Source organism: Hyperolius riggenbachi, chromosome 7, assembly GCF_040937935.1.
Source record: "Hyperolius riggenbachi isolate aHypRig1 chromosome 7, aHypRig1.pri, whole genome shotgun sequence".
NCBI classification, from domain to species: domain Eukaryota; kingdom Metazoa; phylum Chordata; class Amphibia; order Anura; family Hyperoliidae; genus Hyperolius; species Hyperolius riggenbachi.
In genome coordinates this window covers 199,579,799-199,599,075 of record NC_090652.1, presented here as the reverse complement: position 1 = coordinate 199,599,075, position 19,277 = coordinate 199,579,799, and the positions used below count along the sequence as shown (strand labels likewise).

At 39.6% G+C, this 19,277-nt stretch overlaps 1 protein-coding gene across 3 annotated transcripts in view; it reads left to right on the top strand.

Annotated features, from left to right (window-relative positions):
• The window catches only part of NRP2 (neuropilin 2), a 221,456-nt gene extending 212,090 nt beyond the window's left edge, over nucleotides 1-9,366 (top strand). For all 3 annotated transcript variants that reach the window (XM_068245004.1, XM_068245003.1, XM_068245005.1), the window contains exons 16-17: nucleotides 1,721-1,783; nucleotides 3,297-9,366. In XM_068245004.1, the coding sequence (XP_068101105.1) occupies nucleotides 1,721-1,783; nucleotides 3,297-3,592 (359 nt within the window). In that variant the 3' untranslated portion in view covers nucleotides 3,593-9,366. The remainder of the gene's footprint in view (nucleotides 1-1,720; nucleotides 1,784-3,296) is intronic.
• Nucleotides 9,367-19,277: the final 9,911 nt, after the last annotated feature.

Sequence of the window (19,277 nt, the reverse complement as noted above, 5' to 3'; positions counted from 1 at the left end):
AGCCCAGTATCTCACACTGCATATTGTACAAAGTGTTTATGTGATAGGTCAAAACAGATACTATTTCAATGAGTGTTGGGGCAGGGAGCACTGGGCTTTACATAACAGGAATAGTGGATCCAGCAACCAGACTGTTGCATACAAACTCACTCATGTATGGGTAATTTGGCAGAATACACCCAGTCCACCAGTCCCCCCCCCCCCCCAACTAGAATTTGATCTTCCCATCTTTTGTACAGCACTGTGTAATATGTTAGAAAAATAAAGTTAAATAATAATATCTCTAGAGTCAATAAACTGCTTTCTGTTCCTGCCAAGCAAGCATGCACAACATGTAAAGAGTAATTTAACATACTGCTACATATTTTAGGATATCTTACTTGAATGGACTGCTTTAGACAATCCCATTGCATATTAACGAGACTTGCTGTTTCCAAGAAAATGCACCAGGAGTTTTTGCTTTCTTCTAGAACACTGCCTGGCCAAGAGCCTGGGGCATACCTTTTAGACATCAAATAGTTGCTTAATCTGTCCATAAATAGATACTTTTATCCTATGCCTTTTTTCAGCTTTACAGTACATTGACCTCCTGATGATAGCTAGCTGTATAGAACTTAAAATAGCAAAGCACTTTCCACCATTAAACATGCATGTCAGCTTCACAGTTGGGAAGATGTATTGATTCTGGCATGTGGCATTGTGTTTTCTCCAAATACAAAGCCATATATAATAAGAGTAATTATAAATAATCTGAAATTTATACATACATAGGCCCATATTCTATTAACTTTATTACTCAAAATAAGATTGAGATTACCTTTTAATCTTCTTTTAATGTTTTTTTAAATGGCTTAGTGCTAAAAAATATTTTTTAGGTAACATAGAATGTTATCTCCTAGGAAAAAACTCAGGAGAAATGTTAATTGGATAAAAGCCATAGGCCCATAGGCAAATAACTTTTTCTCCTGAGTTTTCTCCTAGGTGACAATTTTAAACTTGTCAATAAAATGCCTTTTGAAGCCACCAGACAGCAAGGAAATGTTGACAATTTTACCTAAATTTCTGTACTTTTTCATGCCACTATTCCTGGTATGTAAAGCCCCTGGAAAGTTACTTTAAATAGAAGATGACACATTAGATGCTAAGAGAAAACTTAGGAGAAAAAGTTAATTGCATATGGGCCATAGTGTTTTATTTTTCTATTGTTATTTTTTGTACCTCTGTATTAGTTAGACACATTTACATAGTATATGTTGTTCTTGATGCTGAACTCCAACCAAAAGTTTCAGAAAGAGAAGGGAAGGGTCAAAATCTCTGTTCAGTTATTGCTGCTGTTTGAGTTCCAGTGTGGTGAGAATTCTCACTTCCAGTTCTGTGGACCATCTTGGCTCTAATGATGCAAGATTGGAGGGACACCAATAAAAGCTAGAGATTTTCTAAATGTTTCAAATGTTGTAGAAAAGATTATTCTGTTTTAGTACATCTGTCCTTGTTGTGGATATTTGCCCAACTTCCTGTTGTTCAAAGCTAAAAGCATTTTTTTGTAAAACATTAGCATTCAGTAACAGACTGGACAGCATGCCCACAAGGCTATACTTTATTTGTCTAAATAACTGCTTAGTAATAGGTATTACTTGTCTTTACAGCTACTGAATATGTATATTACTTTGGATATTGCTAAATCTAAATAAATTAAAAAATATTGTTTTGTTTCTTTTAGTGGATATTCCAGTCTTGAAAAATGATTTCAATAATCAGGGGCGGCACTATGGAGGAAAAATGGGTAAGACTTTTTTTTCTTTTTAGAAAACAGGTTAAGGGGCGCTGTATATTAAAAAATACCCAAATAACGGGATGGGGGGTATGTAGATTACTTCCTGCTGCTACCTTATATTGTGGGGGTACCTCCTTCCCCCACTAAACAAAAATGAATCAATCTGAAAGCCAGATAAGGAGCGCAAGATATAGGTTAAAAGTTTCCTGTTTTTTTTCTTTTTAACTGCATCTGAAGCTCATCACAGTTAAGCCTCATACACACGAGGCACAGATGTCTCACAAGAGACAAAAAAAGAAAAGCAGCAACAGTTCGTCGCCAGGTCCCTCTGTGCAGCAGCCATAAACACGGCGCACAGAGGGACAGAGATGCAGCGGAAGCTGTCGCGGAAGGTTCCTCCCCCCGCCGGAAGCTCCGTGCATTGTGTAGGGGTTGCTGTCGCTAGTCCGCATACACACGCAGTACGCGTAGCGGACTACCAACAGTTGCGGCGAATTTGCGGTGACAGCTGTTGCCGGCGATTGGCCACGTCAATCGCCTGGCGACAGCTCTGACTGGCGACGGTTCGTGGTGCACGTCTCATACACACGGGGGACCTGTTGCCGCAACATGCGCGTGCCACGTGTTTGTGGCGACAGTTGTGCCACGTGTGTACGAGTCTTTACAGAACCCCATGTATTGATACAAAATAACGTAGAATGATCCACGCTCAACAAAATTGTGGCATACTAAAGAAGCATGTGGACAGGAAGGCTATATGGGCATGCAAAGAAAATTTAAACATACTGGGCTTATGTTGCTTGGAATGGATGTGATTAGGAAGTGATAGAAAATATTTGAATTGGATAGAATTAACATGTTTAAATACAGTACACCCAAGGACAATATAAATTTGTTTTTATATTTGGGTCTGTGCAAAAGACAAGAGACCTTACCTGTATATGGAATATATAAGATGTACCACTTTTTAAGAATGGGATCCTTCACAGTACAATTGGATAGGATGTGGGATATCTTACCAAAGAACATAATTATGGCAACTTCTGTATTTGCATTTAAAGGGGGCTTTGCTGTCTCCTTTGAAGGGCATCCACAGCTATAATTACTAGGTACAGGATCACACTACCTTGATCCAGATCAAGAGATAATTTTTGCTTTTGTGGCTTTTCTTTTCTCTAGATTAGGGTATAGTAAAGCTCAAAAAGTTGACCTTGATGGATGTGTCTTGTTTTCAACCTAGATAACTTTTCAACTATGTATGCATAGATGGTATATGGTACTTAAGTAGTTAGCTCTTCTGCCTTGCAATAACAGGTTTAAATCTCTTGTCGGATTGCCTTTGTCACCCAATAGCAGGCAGGTTTTTTTTTTTATCTAATCCAAGATTTCTGGAAATCAGGCTTTCTGGATCATTTATGTTCTCAATTGTTTTCCACTATTTTCCAGCTCAAATAAATTAAATTCATTGTGTTATAATTTTTAAATTTTGAAATTTTAATTGCCTGCATTATTTTTCTTGTAGGTGAATATGAGTTCTACACAGCTTCTCCCACAAGTAATGTTGTGACCCCAAAAACTGACAAAGAAGAAACATGGCTTTATACTTTGGACCCGATTCTAGTAACCATCATTGCTATGAGTTCTCTTGGAGTTCTTCTTGGAGCCATATGTGCTGGTCTGTTATTGTACTGCACCTGCTCTTACACAGGCCTATCGTCTCGAAGTTCAACTACTTTGGAAAACTATAACTTTGAGCTCTATGATGGAATAAAACACAAAGTCAAAATGAACCCACAGAAGTGTTGTTCAGAAGCATGAAGGATTGGCTCATTTTGATAACTTTTGGTATCATTACCATATGAAAATCTTCTCTTACCATCTAGTATGGTGGAAATTTAATTAGCTTTTCAGCTGCTTTTCTTCTTAAAGACACTGAAATGAAACTGAAACTTTATGACCACATTCTTGAGAAGAGAAATATTTGAAGGAAATTGCTTGAAAGGAAAGGTTAAATTATCTTTCCATTGATGCCTCCCAAAACTTAAATGCCTCACAGTTTTACTTATATGATGTATGATATGTTGTGGGTGCATATACCCCATGAACAAGAGAGAAAATGGTGCTCCACTGAGCAGTGATGGAAATTATTTGTAATTTCAGAGCTGTTAATTTCACCACTTGGACGTTTGGGAACAACAGCACTTTCAGGAAGGAGGAAATGTACTTATCCTGCCCCAAGTGAAGAGGTGCAAAACAGCATCTGGACTTAGCAGAAGAGCCTTAAATAACTTGTGATTAAGAGCCATTTTCTTCAACCAGGTCTCTGATGGAAAAGTGACCCCCTGCTTCTTCTTGCAGCCTCTTACATTTTGAAATGCCTAGAACAAAGGACACGTTTTTAAAGGGTTTTTATATTCAGAGCTGGCTTTGATTGTACCTTTTATGTATTGTATGTTTGGAGGGTTGGGGAATAGTTACATTTCATGTATGGTTTTTTGGTGAAGCTTACAATATCTATGTTTGACCCCCTGTACTGCATTTGCTATGAATGGGACATAGTCAGTTTCATTCAAACAGGTAATGCATTTATGTCACCAGAATATAGCAAAAGTTTTCATTTTATGAGCTGAGCTAATATTAAAGAAGGACTATCTCATAAATTAACCAGAAGCCAAAGTTTTGTAGTTCTGCGAGTGGTCTTATAAGTTTCTAGTGAACTGGTGTAATGTTTGCGACCATTTCTGCCTACAAAATGCATCCTTCAGCTGTTTGTAGTTGTAGGATACATTTTTATTATAAATCTGTTCAGAATCCTTTAAGGTATGCTGATAGTCTGTGATGGTCTTCATCACAATGGCCCCTGGTTTGATTGCTTATATCTTGTTAACTCAAACCCCTGAACAGCCTGTTAGAGCTATAGATTCTTTGAGGAGCTGGATGAGAAAAAAATAGGCTTTTCTTACAGAGATATGTAAGACGAGAGATTAATGTGGTATGGAAACCATGAATATAACTTGTGAATGAATTACTCTCCTTTGCACCATAATTTAATCACACATTATTTGAAAACAGAAAAAGTGCCACATGTTGTGCTTGCCTTAAATACATGCATACTGCATCCTAAACTTTATTATGTGTTTATATATGCAGTGCTAAAATGATATCAGTACTAAATAAGATAAGATTCATCCCATTTAAAAAGCCTGTCCGGTCATCTTCTAGGTGTTAATAAATACTTGCAGATTGAGTAGTGTGACAATGGTAATGCCATTTACGCTTGGCATAGGAAATGAAATATATCTTGTCTTTATTGGACTACACATCTGCGTACAAAATTAACAAAATGCTTAGATCAATATGTAATTGTCAGCCTGCCAATGCTTATTTGTATGGTCACTAAGCAAAACATCCAAACCACTCAGTAGCCAGTACAGAGGGGCAATACCTTGCGTTGTTAGCAAAATATTTAGGTGCCTAAGTTTAAAATTAAAGTTATTCTGAACTTGATGTTTTGTTGTACATTTATGTTTACTGATTGTAGTGCCCAGTCCATTTAAAGATATATGACTGTTCTGGCAGAAACTAGTGTCTTATGCCTATAAGTAGATTTTGTTGTGCTATTGTCACTGTGTTTTGTTAAGGAAAACAGGGGTGTTTACATTTCCAGGAGCAGCTAATTTCATAAACTTTTATTTAAGCTTAGTCCTGTTTCCTGCATAAGTGCCTTGGATACACAGCAAGAACTTTAGAAGAAAAAAAAGCATCTTCGTTTCCATGTTTTCAATAGAACCTCCTCAACTGCTCTTGATCCACTTGGGTGCGACTTTGTTTCGAAAACTGTTACACTGAGTGGGTTGTTCCTGTTGCCAAAGTATAGTCAGGTTCAACCAGCCGGTGGTGATGCACTCACTAAATTGTATAGTCGTTCCCAATGAGGTAACTTAGCTAGGCCGTTCGTAATCCTGCTGATAACAAACAAAGATGACATTTACTAAGTAGTTATAAAACAAGGCAAAATGAGCCTAATATTGTCCTAAATAATGTCTTTGCTTCCAAAAATCTTGTCATGTTTCTATTATAGCGTAGGGAAATTCCTCTGGTTAATATTTACAAGGCAACCCATTTTACTTTCATCACTCACATGTGAGTTTCACTGTTTGTTTGTATCATGACTCTAAATAGGCCAAATAATGTATGACTTTAATCTGGAAGGAACAGGTGGCTGCCTTCTATCTCTGTAGTTACAATAGTACATATTTTAATGGTCAGTAAAAAAAATAAAACACTGTCTTGCTAATGACAGTTTCTGAAACCAGCTGTGCTTCTCTGTAAACAAGCAAAAAAGGTTGATGATTTCTATCTGTGCATTGCAGACATCATTATCATTATTGTAGCATAAAATAAATAATTCTTACTTCTTAGATGCTGTGAGCAGCCCCTGTCCTCAGCACTCCCAGGGCAGTCTATGTCCATCAATTTATAATAAATAGGTTATCTGATTTTTATGGAGCAACAGGCGGTTTGGTTTTTGAAATGAGGATGAAAGAACTCTTCTTGTTGCCCCTAGCAATTAGTCCGATTCTTCTTTTATTCCATTCATGATACTGCAAGCTTTAGAGGAACATCCAGCTTTTTTGTATTGACAGCAAGAACTGTTCTTCATTCAGCAATCAGATAAGTTAGGCCTATTTTGTAACTAGTACCTTTGTTCTAAAATCGTTAATTCTTCAGAATCACAAATCACAGTTTATTTCGTTGGAAACGTAGGAGATGGATTTCTGCAGTTTTGTAGGTTTAGCTTTGTATAGGTTGATATAACACCATTTTAACCTACTGTTAATTGTAGAGAAGCAATTTTATATGTATAAAAATGTATTTGCCTCTTAAACTGCAGCCTGTTAGACTGCCATACTTGAAATTTAGTGTGTCAGTTTGATATAAAAAAAGATGATAAATGCACACTCTGACATTGAGATATTTACCATTGATTTTGTTTTTTTTGTGGTTGGAAACATAAGACCTGATTTATTAAGGTTCTGTCGAGCTGGAGAACACTGAAGAACAGTGAAAAACGTAAGTGAATCAGCAAACCTGGCCTGGGATATTCCACCTTTATTATGAAATTGGCATAAATACAGATGGGTGGTACACAAGTCTTTTTACAATTGCATGTTATTCATTTTATTTTCTCTTTCGCCTAGCAGCCAAGTAAGCATTTCCAAAACTGGCAGTAAGCTCAGACCAAAGTCCTTTGCAAACATGGCTGTTGCCATGGGACTGTGGAGAAACTCCGCCCTTGCTCCATAAGTAATTATTTGCACTGGGAAGGAGTCTCTGTTACTCATTTTTAATACATGCTTTAATCCATTGACTGGCAGCAAACACTGATACTCCATTTCCCAGTTTCTTTTAGATTTGGTTTATAAGAAAAAAGTAATCAAGCTGAAGTCATTTTTGCCAATAGTTTTGTTAGAATGAAATTCCACATTTGCAAAGAAAACAAAAGGCATTATTAAAAATGATCCTTGCATTTCTGTTTGCTCATTGCAGACTTAATTTATGTCTCTTTTCATGCTGGAGTCTGAACTCTCTCTGGGCTCTGGACTGCCTACAAATTTACCACCATGTAGGTGTCTTTGTTACTCTTTTTTCTAAAACTGAGTAATTGGCAGTAGGCGTGGCACTTATTTTGTAACATATTTGAGTAGACTGCAGTTTCTTTTTAACCTCCCTATTTATTAACCTCCCTGGCGCTCAATTACCCCAGGATTTCTGTGCAAAAAGTGATCCAATTAATTTTCATAACCTTTTTTTTCCTGTAACTTGCCAAAATCTGTCAAGCAAAGGTCTGGTACACAGTGCAGGAGAGTTTTGATGTGTGTGCACGTCAATACTGTCCACAGCATGTTTTGTCTTGACAAGTATAACCATCAATACCACTAAGAAGGTTAAGAGGCAAATGCTTGCAGTATCCATCTGCATCATAAAAGGCCATAGTGAGGACTACTAAAAGGTTAGTGACATAGTGATTATTGCTGCTACATGTATGCACCTCCTGGACAACTTGGATATAAAACCTCTTACTGCAGGTGTGTGCAGTCACACAAGTGATAGTTTCCTAACCTTTTATCAATGCTTGCTATTGTCTGTTATGGATCAGGTCATGAGTTTATTGCCACTCAATAGCAGACTTTAAAAAAAAATCCCTCACCAGGTTTGTTGGACCAGTTATGGTGAATCAGGCCTTTTGTACTTGGGAATGAAAAGAATGTTTGAAATTCTGATCAAGAACTTTTGCAGAACGCATGCTATGAATGTATCTGGTGATTATAGTTACAGCTAGAGCACTCTGAATAACCATATTGTTGCCAGTGGGTTTTAAGAACACGTTTTTTAATAATAGGAATAAATAATATCATGACAGTTAATATAATATCACAAAATAATTTCTTAGTTCCTTTCAGGATGGTTACTTTAAAATACTATGTGGCTGTTAAAGAAAAAGTAATACTAGATGTTAAACTTGACATTGGACCCAAAAAGTCAATCTGTGGTATGATTTCAACGCAAAGTACACACTGTATATCCAAATGTTTTCTTTTTGTAACATCGTCAAAGCATCAAAGCCATTTCACTGGTTAATGACCAGAGTTTCTCTAACACCTGCTTAGCCAGAAAAAAAAATATGCTAGCTGTTCTACAATAGAATAATTAAATAAAATTGTCCCAATTCTCCAGTAATGTGCCCAGGAAGACGATATTGCTTACTTGCAGGTATTCATGATTTTTCATCATGATTTCAATTCTTACAGTAGTTCAGCAGTAACACTGTATGAATAATAATGAATGTTTGGGAAATGGAAGGTTTTGACTTTTGACTACGAAAGGTCTCATTTATTCAGGTCATCATTGAATATCTATAGGTAAGAAGTCAAAGTCACATGGATTTCTGTATTATTGTACTTAGAAAGTCCATTTGAGTTTGACTTCTTTCCTCTAGATAGAGGTTTGACTTGTATCCATAAAGCAGTTATTTTGTATCTGTTTAATGTTAGCACAGCAGTGTACTATACTCAGCAAATTTCATATTTCATGCAATTGCAGAAAGATTTTAGTGACTCCCAGAAATGATAATACTCTATATAAGTAAGACCACCTATGAAGCTACACGAGCCTATCAGTTATGGCCTTTCTCAATAAAATCCAATTTTTTTCTATTTTCAACTTTTTTGTGTTATTTTAAATTAAATGTAAATTATTTATATGTAGAAACCTTTCACCAAGTCTATTTATATTTCCTAATCTGTAGAAATCATTTTGCTGTAATGTGAAATTTGCATAGAGTATTTTGTCTCCTGCTGCACTCCAGTCTTTTCAGTGGGGCTTGGAATGGCTTGGCCTTGCATGCTCCTTTGGTCACATAGGGGTTAAATTACATCATTCCATTTGCTGGCTGAGCCAGAAAGAATGGACTTAAGAGCTTTACTGTGATTCTTTTATGTAAAGAATTAGAAATACAATGTAAACTGTGTTATGTAATTTGTATAAACATTTTTTTAAAAAATAACTATTTAATAAATAATATGTCAAAATGTCCTGGTGTCTGCTCCTTATTATTATGCAAAATATACCAGGGTGTTTTTTTAATCTTACTATCTGAGAAAAATGCATGAATCTATATTTTATTACTGCAGTCCTGAAACATTTAAAAGAAAATGTTACCTATGCGCTGAAATAAAGTTATCTGTTTGCACCTCATACTGCATTACAAAGCTAACATGGACCACCTAACTAGGATGTCGGAATTCGGATTTCCCCCTCAGTCTGCATTGACAAGAGTGACATCATCTCTTGTGTACCTGAACAAGATAGGATGCAGGAAGTAGATGAGGCTCTTGGTGGATAGAAATTGGGCTTCTGCTAGAGATGGGATTACAGGTTTTTTTTTTCAACCAAAACCACAGATTTCTCATGCAGGACTCAATCCTCCAAGGATATGTATCCGACTTTATTATACAAATTTATTGCATTTTTAGGAGCAGTGATACAGCATAAAAAACAGCACTGTGGTGTTTTTTTTTTCTATGCTGTATCACCGCTACTAAAAATGCAATAAAAAGAAGTTGGATACATATCCTTGGAGGGTTGAGTCCTGTATCTGAAATCTGATGTTTGGGTTGCACTCATCCCTGAGGCTAGTGGGCCCTCGATTTACACAGCTTTTTTTTACACTCTTGATATCTACTTTTTATGTCTATCAATCAAATTAGTATTTGAGCCTTAAAAGTTGGCTAGGGATCTACAATCAATGTTTTATTTGAAAACAGAGGCCGTAGAGAAAATAAAATTATATTACTGAATTTGCATGTTCTATATTTCTCCAGATGCACTTGAAACAAAAAGAAAAACCGAGAGCCCAATATAGTGCAGTAAGTCTAACAATTGTTGGCGAAATAATTAACAGATGTGGATATACTCACAAACACGGGTTACCACATAGGCAACCACTTGAAATGCAGCTGGGGAGTATTAGAACCTGACCCCACTCAGGTTTAAGAAGTCGCTCTCTGTAGATAGAAAGAAGGGGACAGTCCCCTCCACCCAAGGTGGACTATAGACTGTGCAAATTTGGACAGAGGCGCCAGGCAGGTTAAAATGATCTAAAAACAACTAAAAAGGAGGAGTACAGGTGGACTTACCTCCTAAAATGATGGACAATCGAGATTGTTCAAATCGCAAATAACAATTTATTTTGGCACTCCGCAACGCGTTTCGCAGGTATAACCCGCTTCATCAGGCATATATTTCTCCAGATGTTTAACTAATTCCTCTTAAGTGAACTTGAACCCAAATCAAGGAAAGCCCCACAGCATTTCCCTTTTCAATTACATGAGCCAGTGCTATAAAGTGTCAGCTCTGAAACACACAATCCTAGGTTTAAAGTGGATCCGAGATAAACTCTTACTCATTGCATAATTGTGTTCCTTTCATATAGTTTAGTTTTAGCCAAATACTTTTTTGTTTTGTTTTAATACTCTAATTCCCTATACACTAGACAAACCTCGCCCAGTCGCCCACAGCTTTTTCAGAGAGCCTTGGCACTGTAGCAAGGGACTATGGGAGATCAATCTGGGCAGAAGGAGGAGGTGATTACTAGTTAGAGATTTCAGAGGCAGAGGGGGGGAGGGAGGAGGAGAGCAGAGTGAATTTGTCACATGCAGAGAGCTGGAGATGCTATCAATTTTGCCTGTGTGTAATGTTTACAAACAACATGGCTGCTGTCATTGTATCACAGGAAGAAATAATCATATTCTGTTGAAGCTGTTTGTGGCTAGATTTGCTGTGTCTAAACTTTAGATAAGATATATAGACAAGTTACTTGTTATAGTTAGTTTTTCATCTCGGATTCGCTTTAAAGGGACACTACAGCGAAAAACTGTAAAATTGAAAATATGTGCAAACATATACAAATAAGAAGTACGTTTTTTCCAGAGTAAAATGAGCCATAAATTACTTTTCTCCTATGTTGCTGTCACTTACAGTAGGTAGTAGAAATCTGACAGAAGTGACAGGTTTTGGACTAGTCCATCTCTTTATAGGGGATTCTCAAGGATATATTTATTTTCAAAAGCACTTAGTAAATGGCAATTGCTCTGTCCAACTGCCCAAAAACTGTGTAGGGAGCAGGGAAGCTGGCCAGCATCATTGTTTAAACCTTTTTAGGAAATATCTTTATAAAGAATAAAAGCCTTGCTGAGAATCCCCTATGAAGAGATGGACTAGTCCAAAACCTGTCACTTGTGTCAGATTTCTGCTGCCTACTGTAAGTGACAGCATTATAGGAGAAAAGTAATTTATGTCTCATTTCACTCTGGAAAAAATGTACTTCTTATTTATATATGTTTGCACATATTTTACATTTTACAGTTTTCCGCTGTAGTACATTTTTTCACCTGAGTCTTGTACAGCAGTATTCTTTCTCACTGAGGATGTTTTTGCACTTTATCAATAAAATGCCTATGCCGCCTCCAGCAAGATAATATTAATAGGCACATAAGGTAATTTGTCCCAACTTGTACTTTTCTTACAACTGGGAATTCAACACAGAATCTTTCTATTCCCATGGAGAACTTAGCGAGGCAGCAGAGTAAAGCAGGGTTCACACCTATCACTGCAAAAAACAACATTTACTAAAATGTGTCCCAATAAAGGTCTGGGCCCTGTTGACACAAATTTAAAATGTAACTTTTATTACTGACAATATAAAAAGGGTACAACATGCAATTAATTTAAAGCTATGTGACCTGGAAACCCCTCATTGGGAGGTGCGCAGGGATCCTACATGGAGTCATGCGTTCAGTAGTGTAATAGGTATAGGAGTGACTGAAGGATATAGAATGCCCCTATCCTAAAAGCATGACTACCCTACTTGTCGATACAGATATCACTCCTCAAAAGTATCCTTTGGGGGTAAAAACACAAAGGGGGTACTAGCTAAGTGATAACATAAAGTGCAAGAACTGTACAAGGTATTTAGACCAACATGTTTAGCCTAAAATGCTTCGTCAGGGTATGTATAACAGCAAACAACAAACACATCAACCACCATCATAACTCCATTCACATAACAATTCAATATACATAACTGCACAAATCACAGCACACTTAAGTCAGAGTTTCCAGCATCACCCTGAGCTGCTCCTTAAATGGTGAAAGACCACCACCAGAGCCAGGTAGGTGGTTTCTCCAAGAGCCTAGTTTGAATCGAAATAGATTACAGTTCGTCAGTTAACCACTTAATGACAAGCAGACTTAAAAAACATCCTGCAAGAGCCTCTTAACGGCTCCAGGACGTTTTTATAAGTCAAACAGTGCTGCTGAGAGCGTGCACGTGCGCAGTTGCAGGCTCGCGCGTGCTCGTGCATTCCCGTGCTCGTGCACGTGAGATTAGTGGGAAAAAAAACCATAGAAAAAATACACCTTTATTTCCAAATAATATATTGTCACCATACTTTGTACTAGGGACATAATTAAAATCTTGTGATAACCAGGACAAATAGGCAGATACAATGTGTGGGTTTTATGTACAGTAGCAGTGTTTATGTTACGGCCAGAACCCGAAGTTTGGCCACTTTTAGTTCTGGCCGGCCACTTCGGGTTCTGGCCGGCCAATTTGCGAAGTGACCGCTGCGCTGCGGCCAATGTTAGAAATGGATTGTTTACTCTGATATTAATGTATCTTCTGGCCGCAGCGCAGCGGCCAAACGTATAACCACTTAGTTAATTTGTTGCAATTAAGCCGGCGGCAATGTAACAATTCAAGCCGCCGGCTTTTTATCTGCCTCTCTCTCTCTCCTCTTATGGCCAGCCGGCGGGGGACACGCGAGTCCCCCAGAGTCGTTCGTCGCAGCAGGGGCAGCAGAGCGGGGAGGCTGCAGACATTGCTTCTGCAAGAACGTCAGGCTTCCCTGCCGCGACGAACGACTCCGGGGGGACACTCGTGTCCCCGCCGGCTGCCCATAGGAGAGCGAGAGAGGCGGGGGGAAGAGAGAGAGGTGGGGGGAGAAGGAGAGAGAGGCAGATAAAAAGCCGGCGGCTTGAATTGTTACATTGCCGCCGGCTTAATTGCAACAAATTAATACGTTTGGCCGCTGCGCTGCGGCCAGAAGATACATTAATATCAGAGTAAACAATCCATTTCTAACATTGGCCGCAGCGCAGCAGCCACTTCGCAAATTGGCCGGCCAGAACCCGAAGTGGCCGGCCAGAACTAGAAGTGGCCAAACTTCGGGTTCTGGCCGTAACATATATATTAAAACTAAAGGGGATGAAATTGGAGAAATAGTGTATTTTTTCATTTTTTCCTTGTTTTCCCTTTAAAATGCTTAGAAAACAAAGTAATTAATGAAAACAAATATCAATCCCAAAAAGCCTAATTGGTGGTGAAAAAAACAAGATAAGAGCTTGCTCCGTAGAAAATAGTGCCAAAAAAGCAAGTACTGAGATGCCGTCCTAAACAGTGACTATGAGGAGTGTCTATGCACAGTATGCAAGGCTTACATGACCCAGGAAGGTAAGATGCTGGCAACAAGGCAGAGGATCAGGAAGTGAAAGCAGCAGCTTGAGATTCCCCACAGCACCATTAGTTCTGTTGCGACAATACCGCTTTTTCAAGGGGGGAAGTGTGTCTGAGTACACTCAGGTTCTAATTGCTGGAGCAGGGGCGGATCTCGTTTCTGCTTTCTTTAAAGAGAATCTGTACTCTAATATTCTTACAATAAAAAGCATACCATTCTATTCCTTATGTTCCCCTGTGCCCCTCTGTGCTGTTTCTGTCACTCCCTGCTGCAATCCTGGCTTGTAATTAACAGTTTTAGGCAGTGTTTACAAACAAATGACTGGCTTCTAACCAGAGTAGAGTTGGGCCGAACCTCCGATTTTAGGTTCGCGAACCGGGTTCGTGAACTTTCGCGGAAGGTTCGGTTCGCGTTAAAGTTCGCGAACCGCAATAGACTTCAATGGGGATGCGAACTTTGAAAAAAAAAAAAAATTATGCTGGCCACAAAAGTGATGGAAAAGATGTTTCAAGGGGTCTAACACCTGGAGGGGGGCATAGCGGAGTGGGATAGATGCCAAAAGTCCCCGGGAAAAATCTGGATTTGATGCAAAGCAGCGTTTTAAGGGCAGAAATCACATTGAATGCTAAATGACAGGCCTAAAGTGCTTTAAAACATCTTGCATGTGTATACATCAATCAGGTAGTGTAATTAAGGTACTGCTTCACACTGACACACCAAACTGTTCACTGAACAGAACAGGTATGCAGTGGCGGGTTCACTGAACAGGTATGCAGTGGCAGGATCAATGAACAGGTATGCAGTGGCAGGATCACTGAACAGGTACGCAGTGGCAGGATCACTGAACAGGTATGCAGTGGCAGGATCAATGAACAGGTATGCACTGGCAGGATCACTGAACAGGTATGCAGTGGCAGGATCAATGAACAGGTATGCAGTGGCGGGTTCACTGAACAGGTATGCAGTGGCAGGATCAATGAACAGGTATGCACTGGCAGGATCACTGAACAGGTATGCAGTGGCAGGATCAATGAACAGGTATGCAGTGGCAGGATCAATGAACAGGTATGCACTGGCAGGATCACTGAACAGGTATGCAGTGGCAGGATCAATGAACAGGTATGCACTGGCAGGATCACTGAACAGGTATGCAGTGGCAGGATCAATGAACAGGTATGCAGTGGCAGGATCACAGTACAGGTATGCAGTGGGCTGAGGGCTCACTGAACAGAACAGGTATGCAGCCAGGAAGAAGTTAAGCCTAACTAATCTTTCCCTATGAGAGACTGCAGCAGCTCGCCCTACTCTCACTAATGCAGGCACACGAGTGGCCATAACGGCCGCCGCTGCCTGCCTTATATAAGGGGGGGTGGGGCTCCAGGGGCTAGTGTAGCCTAATTGGCTACACTGGGCCTGCTGACTGTGATGTAGAGGGTCAAAGTTGACCCTCAGGTGCATTATGGGGCGAACCGATTTTTTGCAAACTTTTGCCGCAAAAAGTTCGCGTGCGACACCCGCACGCGAACCACCTAAGTTCGCGCGAACCACGTTCGCCGGCGAACCGTTCGGCCCAACTCTAAACCAGAGTATCAAAGGCTGAGAACAGCTTACTGTGTGGATTCATGCAGAGCTTGGAGGGGGTGTGTAAAGCTTCTGCCAATGACAAGCTGTGCTGCACATTCCACACATTCCAGCCTCTTGCCGACAGACACGACAGAGGAAAGAAGATAAGATTTATTACAGAGACAGTGCAACTAGAAAAGGTTGCAGTAAGACAGACCACATCAGAACAGGTATAGGAACTTATAGAATAGAAAAAATAAGGCTCAAAATTTTGTTACAGAGTCTCTTTAACATTCCCAGTGCAGACATGGATTAGCCTTAATGGCTACCCTGTATGTCCTGTTGTCAATAGTCCCTGCTTTCTATTTGGAACAGTCTGTGTTCAGACTGTATATCTACACAACGTTATAAACACCCTGACAAAGCTATTTAGGCTAAACTTGTTGGTCTAATAGCACCTTGTACAGGGGCGCCCAAAGGCACAGGCACACCAGGCAGCTGCTTGGAGCGCCGTTTGCCATCAGGGGGCGACAGCTGGACCTTGTAGTGCACCTGGAGCACACTCATTCATTCCCTGCTGGTGTCCTTTCTTCCTAAGTCGCTATAGCTGCGACCTCGTGCGCCCCCTGGACCAATAGAATTAGAGCAAATGTGCTCTGCCTCGTCTCCACCTTTAGCTCCGCCCCCCTGCTGCACGGAAGTTACGTTACCATGTGCCGGTGGGTAAGGGGCATTTGTTTTGTATTAATAATCACTACATCGGCATGCCTGCTAATAGTAAGGGCATGAAGAAGAGGGGCAGGGAGTAGCCATAAAGAGTAGAGTCAGCGTTGGAACTCCATGGGTTTCTGTGACCTGTGAGTAACATGAGAGCACTGTGAGGCTGCGGGGACTCGGGAAGGCAGTTGCTCTCTCTGCCTGCACATTCACTGTCAGTGTCTTCTGGGGCTGGCTGGGTCACCCGTCTCCAGGGAATAATTTAGGATCAGCTTTCTGCCTCATTGAGCTCTGGCTGCAGGACGAGGGGAGCTGTGACTGTGTAGCGAGGAAAGTTGGAGCAGCATTCTTTTTCTGTTGGCCGGGTGGGGAGGAATGTGAGAGGCAGAGCAGACTGGGTGTGTAGAGCGAGGCATTGATTTTTATTACTGGGGGGGTTGTAGCTGCTGTGTAAACAGGCAAAGCATGGGCATCTGTGTGCACAGTGACTCAGTGTGTTACTGTGCACTGCAGTGTTTTGTGTTCTGACAGGTCAGGTGTGGACTGGTAGTACGTTTGGCTATCTAACTCACTCATTCACTCTTCTATCTATCTCTATTCCCCTCCCTATATCTACCCATCCATCCCTCTCTCTCCCTCCCCCCATCTTTCTCTTCTTCTCCCTATAACTACCTATATTTCTCTCTCTCACTCACACACTCACTCTATCTATCTATCTTCCTATATATCTATCAATCCGTATCCATTTATCTATCTCTCCCCCCCCCCCCCATATTTCTATTTTTCTCCCTATATCTATTTCTCTCTCTCCATCTATCTATCTCTGCCCCCCTCTCTCTCGCCCTGTATCTGTCCTATCTCTCTCTCTCTCTCTCTCTCTCTCTCTCTCTCTCTCTTCAGTTCAGGAGCCACGTGTCAGCCACAAACAGAAGGCACAGCATAGCCAGGAAGGGGAGCCCATCCAAACGGGTACCTTTAAGTATTTGCACCCCAGTACACTCATTGGCAAAAATAAAAAGGGGGAGGGGGCCCCACAGATTTTCCCGCCTGGGGTGACAGAAGGGCCAGAGGCACCCCTGACCTTGTACATCACTGGTACTTTATGCTGTCACCTAGTTATTACCCCTTTTTGTGTTTTAACCCCCCAGGGATACTTTTCTGTGTCAAAAAGTGGGGTAGTCGTGCTTTTAAAGGAAGATTGTCACACAAATCTTAAAATTTAAAATATATGTAAACACATACAAATAAGAAGCATGTTTTTTCTAAAGTAAATGAGTCATAAATAACTTTTCTCCTTTGCTGCTATCACTTACAGTAAGTAGTAGAAATCTGAAAGAAACAAAAGGTTTCTCTATTTTCAAAAGCACTTAGTGAATGGCAGTTGCTCTATCCAACTGCCAAAAAAAAAGTATACGGTGAGCAGGGAGGCTGGCCAGCATCTGTGTATAAATCTATTTCAGGGAGTGTCTTTATAAAGAATAAAGGCCATGCTGAGAATCCCCAATGGAGAGATGGACTAGTACAAAACCTGTTGTTAATGTCAGATTTCTACTACCTACTGTAAGTGACAGCAACCTAGGAGAAAAGTGATTTATGGCTTATTTTACTCTGAAAAAAACTTACTTCTTATCTGTGTTTACATATATTTTAAATGTTAATATTTTTGTGATAGTGGTCCTTTAAGGTAGGAGTGTTCTGGATCCCTCAGTTACCCCTATACCTATTACACTACTTAACGCAGGTTTACAGTTCACAGCTTTCAATTTGTTGTATGTTGTGTCCTTTTTATTTTGTCAGTAATAAAGTTTGTGTTTTAAATTTGTTTCAATAATAGGTCCAAAATCACTTTGGGTTGGCACATTTTTACCGATTCTAGACCTGGCCGGGCAGCTATGCCACTTTATTTAAACAAAATGAGTGCAACTTATAATGCAACTGCAACCATGCTTTCAATCCTAAACTGCCATAATGTGTATGTCAGAGTACTGTCAGACTGCCCAGCATTCTTATTTTTAGCATATCACATACTACCACATTTCAAAATGTTTGTTTTTTGTTTTGTTTTTTTGGTAGCAGATTAGGCTATTTAACCTCCTTAGCAGTACCCCCAAGTATGGAAATCTGCAGCTCGGAGCCGTAACCCCAGCTGGATCCATGGGAGGTGCGTAATGTGCAGGCTTCTGCAGATCTAACGGTATGATTTTTAGGGTCTAAAAGCTTGTGAAAAAATGGTTCCGCTTTTAGACAAAATCTGGATGTAATCATACCGTCAGGGAAGTTAATTCATTTTAACTTTTTTTTTTTTTTTAATGGGGCTTATTATCCACTGGGGGGTGGGGGAAATGATTATTTCAGTCATGGAAAACTGATGATGGACCATTTCCTGTTGGGCTAATTCAGTAGCCTTGGTTGATGTAACAGGTTCTACTTATTTAACTGATATTAATATTACTCATTTCGCTGATACTAATATTACAATTTTGATTTATACAAAAAAGGCTTTATTCAAGTTTTGCAAATAACAGTGTCAATTGCCAAGTCAGGTACAGACCATCATAATAAATCACGCATTCGGCAATAATAACAAAGTGGGAGAATAGAGAAAAAAGCACTCAAGAGAGAACTCTAGATATTTGGGTTAAAATTCTCACAATAAGTAAACCATGGATCCCATATAGAATTAAATCTATCAAGATTGTCGATTGAAGCATAAAACAATCTGTCTGTTAGTTTAATATTGTTCATCCTATCAGAAATCAGGGTAATAGAAAGAGTGGCAGTTTTCCATTTTAAAGCTATAGCCCATAGATCCGATAACACCAGATATCTGTATAGTTTCTGAAACTTTTTTGGGATTAATGAATTCGGGAAAAATAACAGAGCTTGCTTTTTAGTGATCTTGATATTAAGAGAAAATATCTTGGAGGCCAACTTATTCCATTGATCCCAAAACTCTTGAACGACCCTACAATCCCAAAAAATATGGGATAGAGAGCCGTTGTTATTACAATTACGGAAGCATAAAGGAGAGACTGAAGGGAACATCCTATGCAGTTTCATTGGGGTAAAGTACCATCGAAGCATAAGCTTAATGGCAGTATCTTTTAAGATATTGGAAGCTGAAGTTGAGGCCACATTAGACCAAA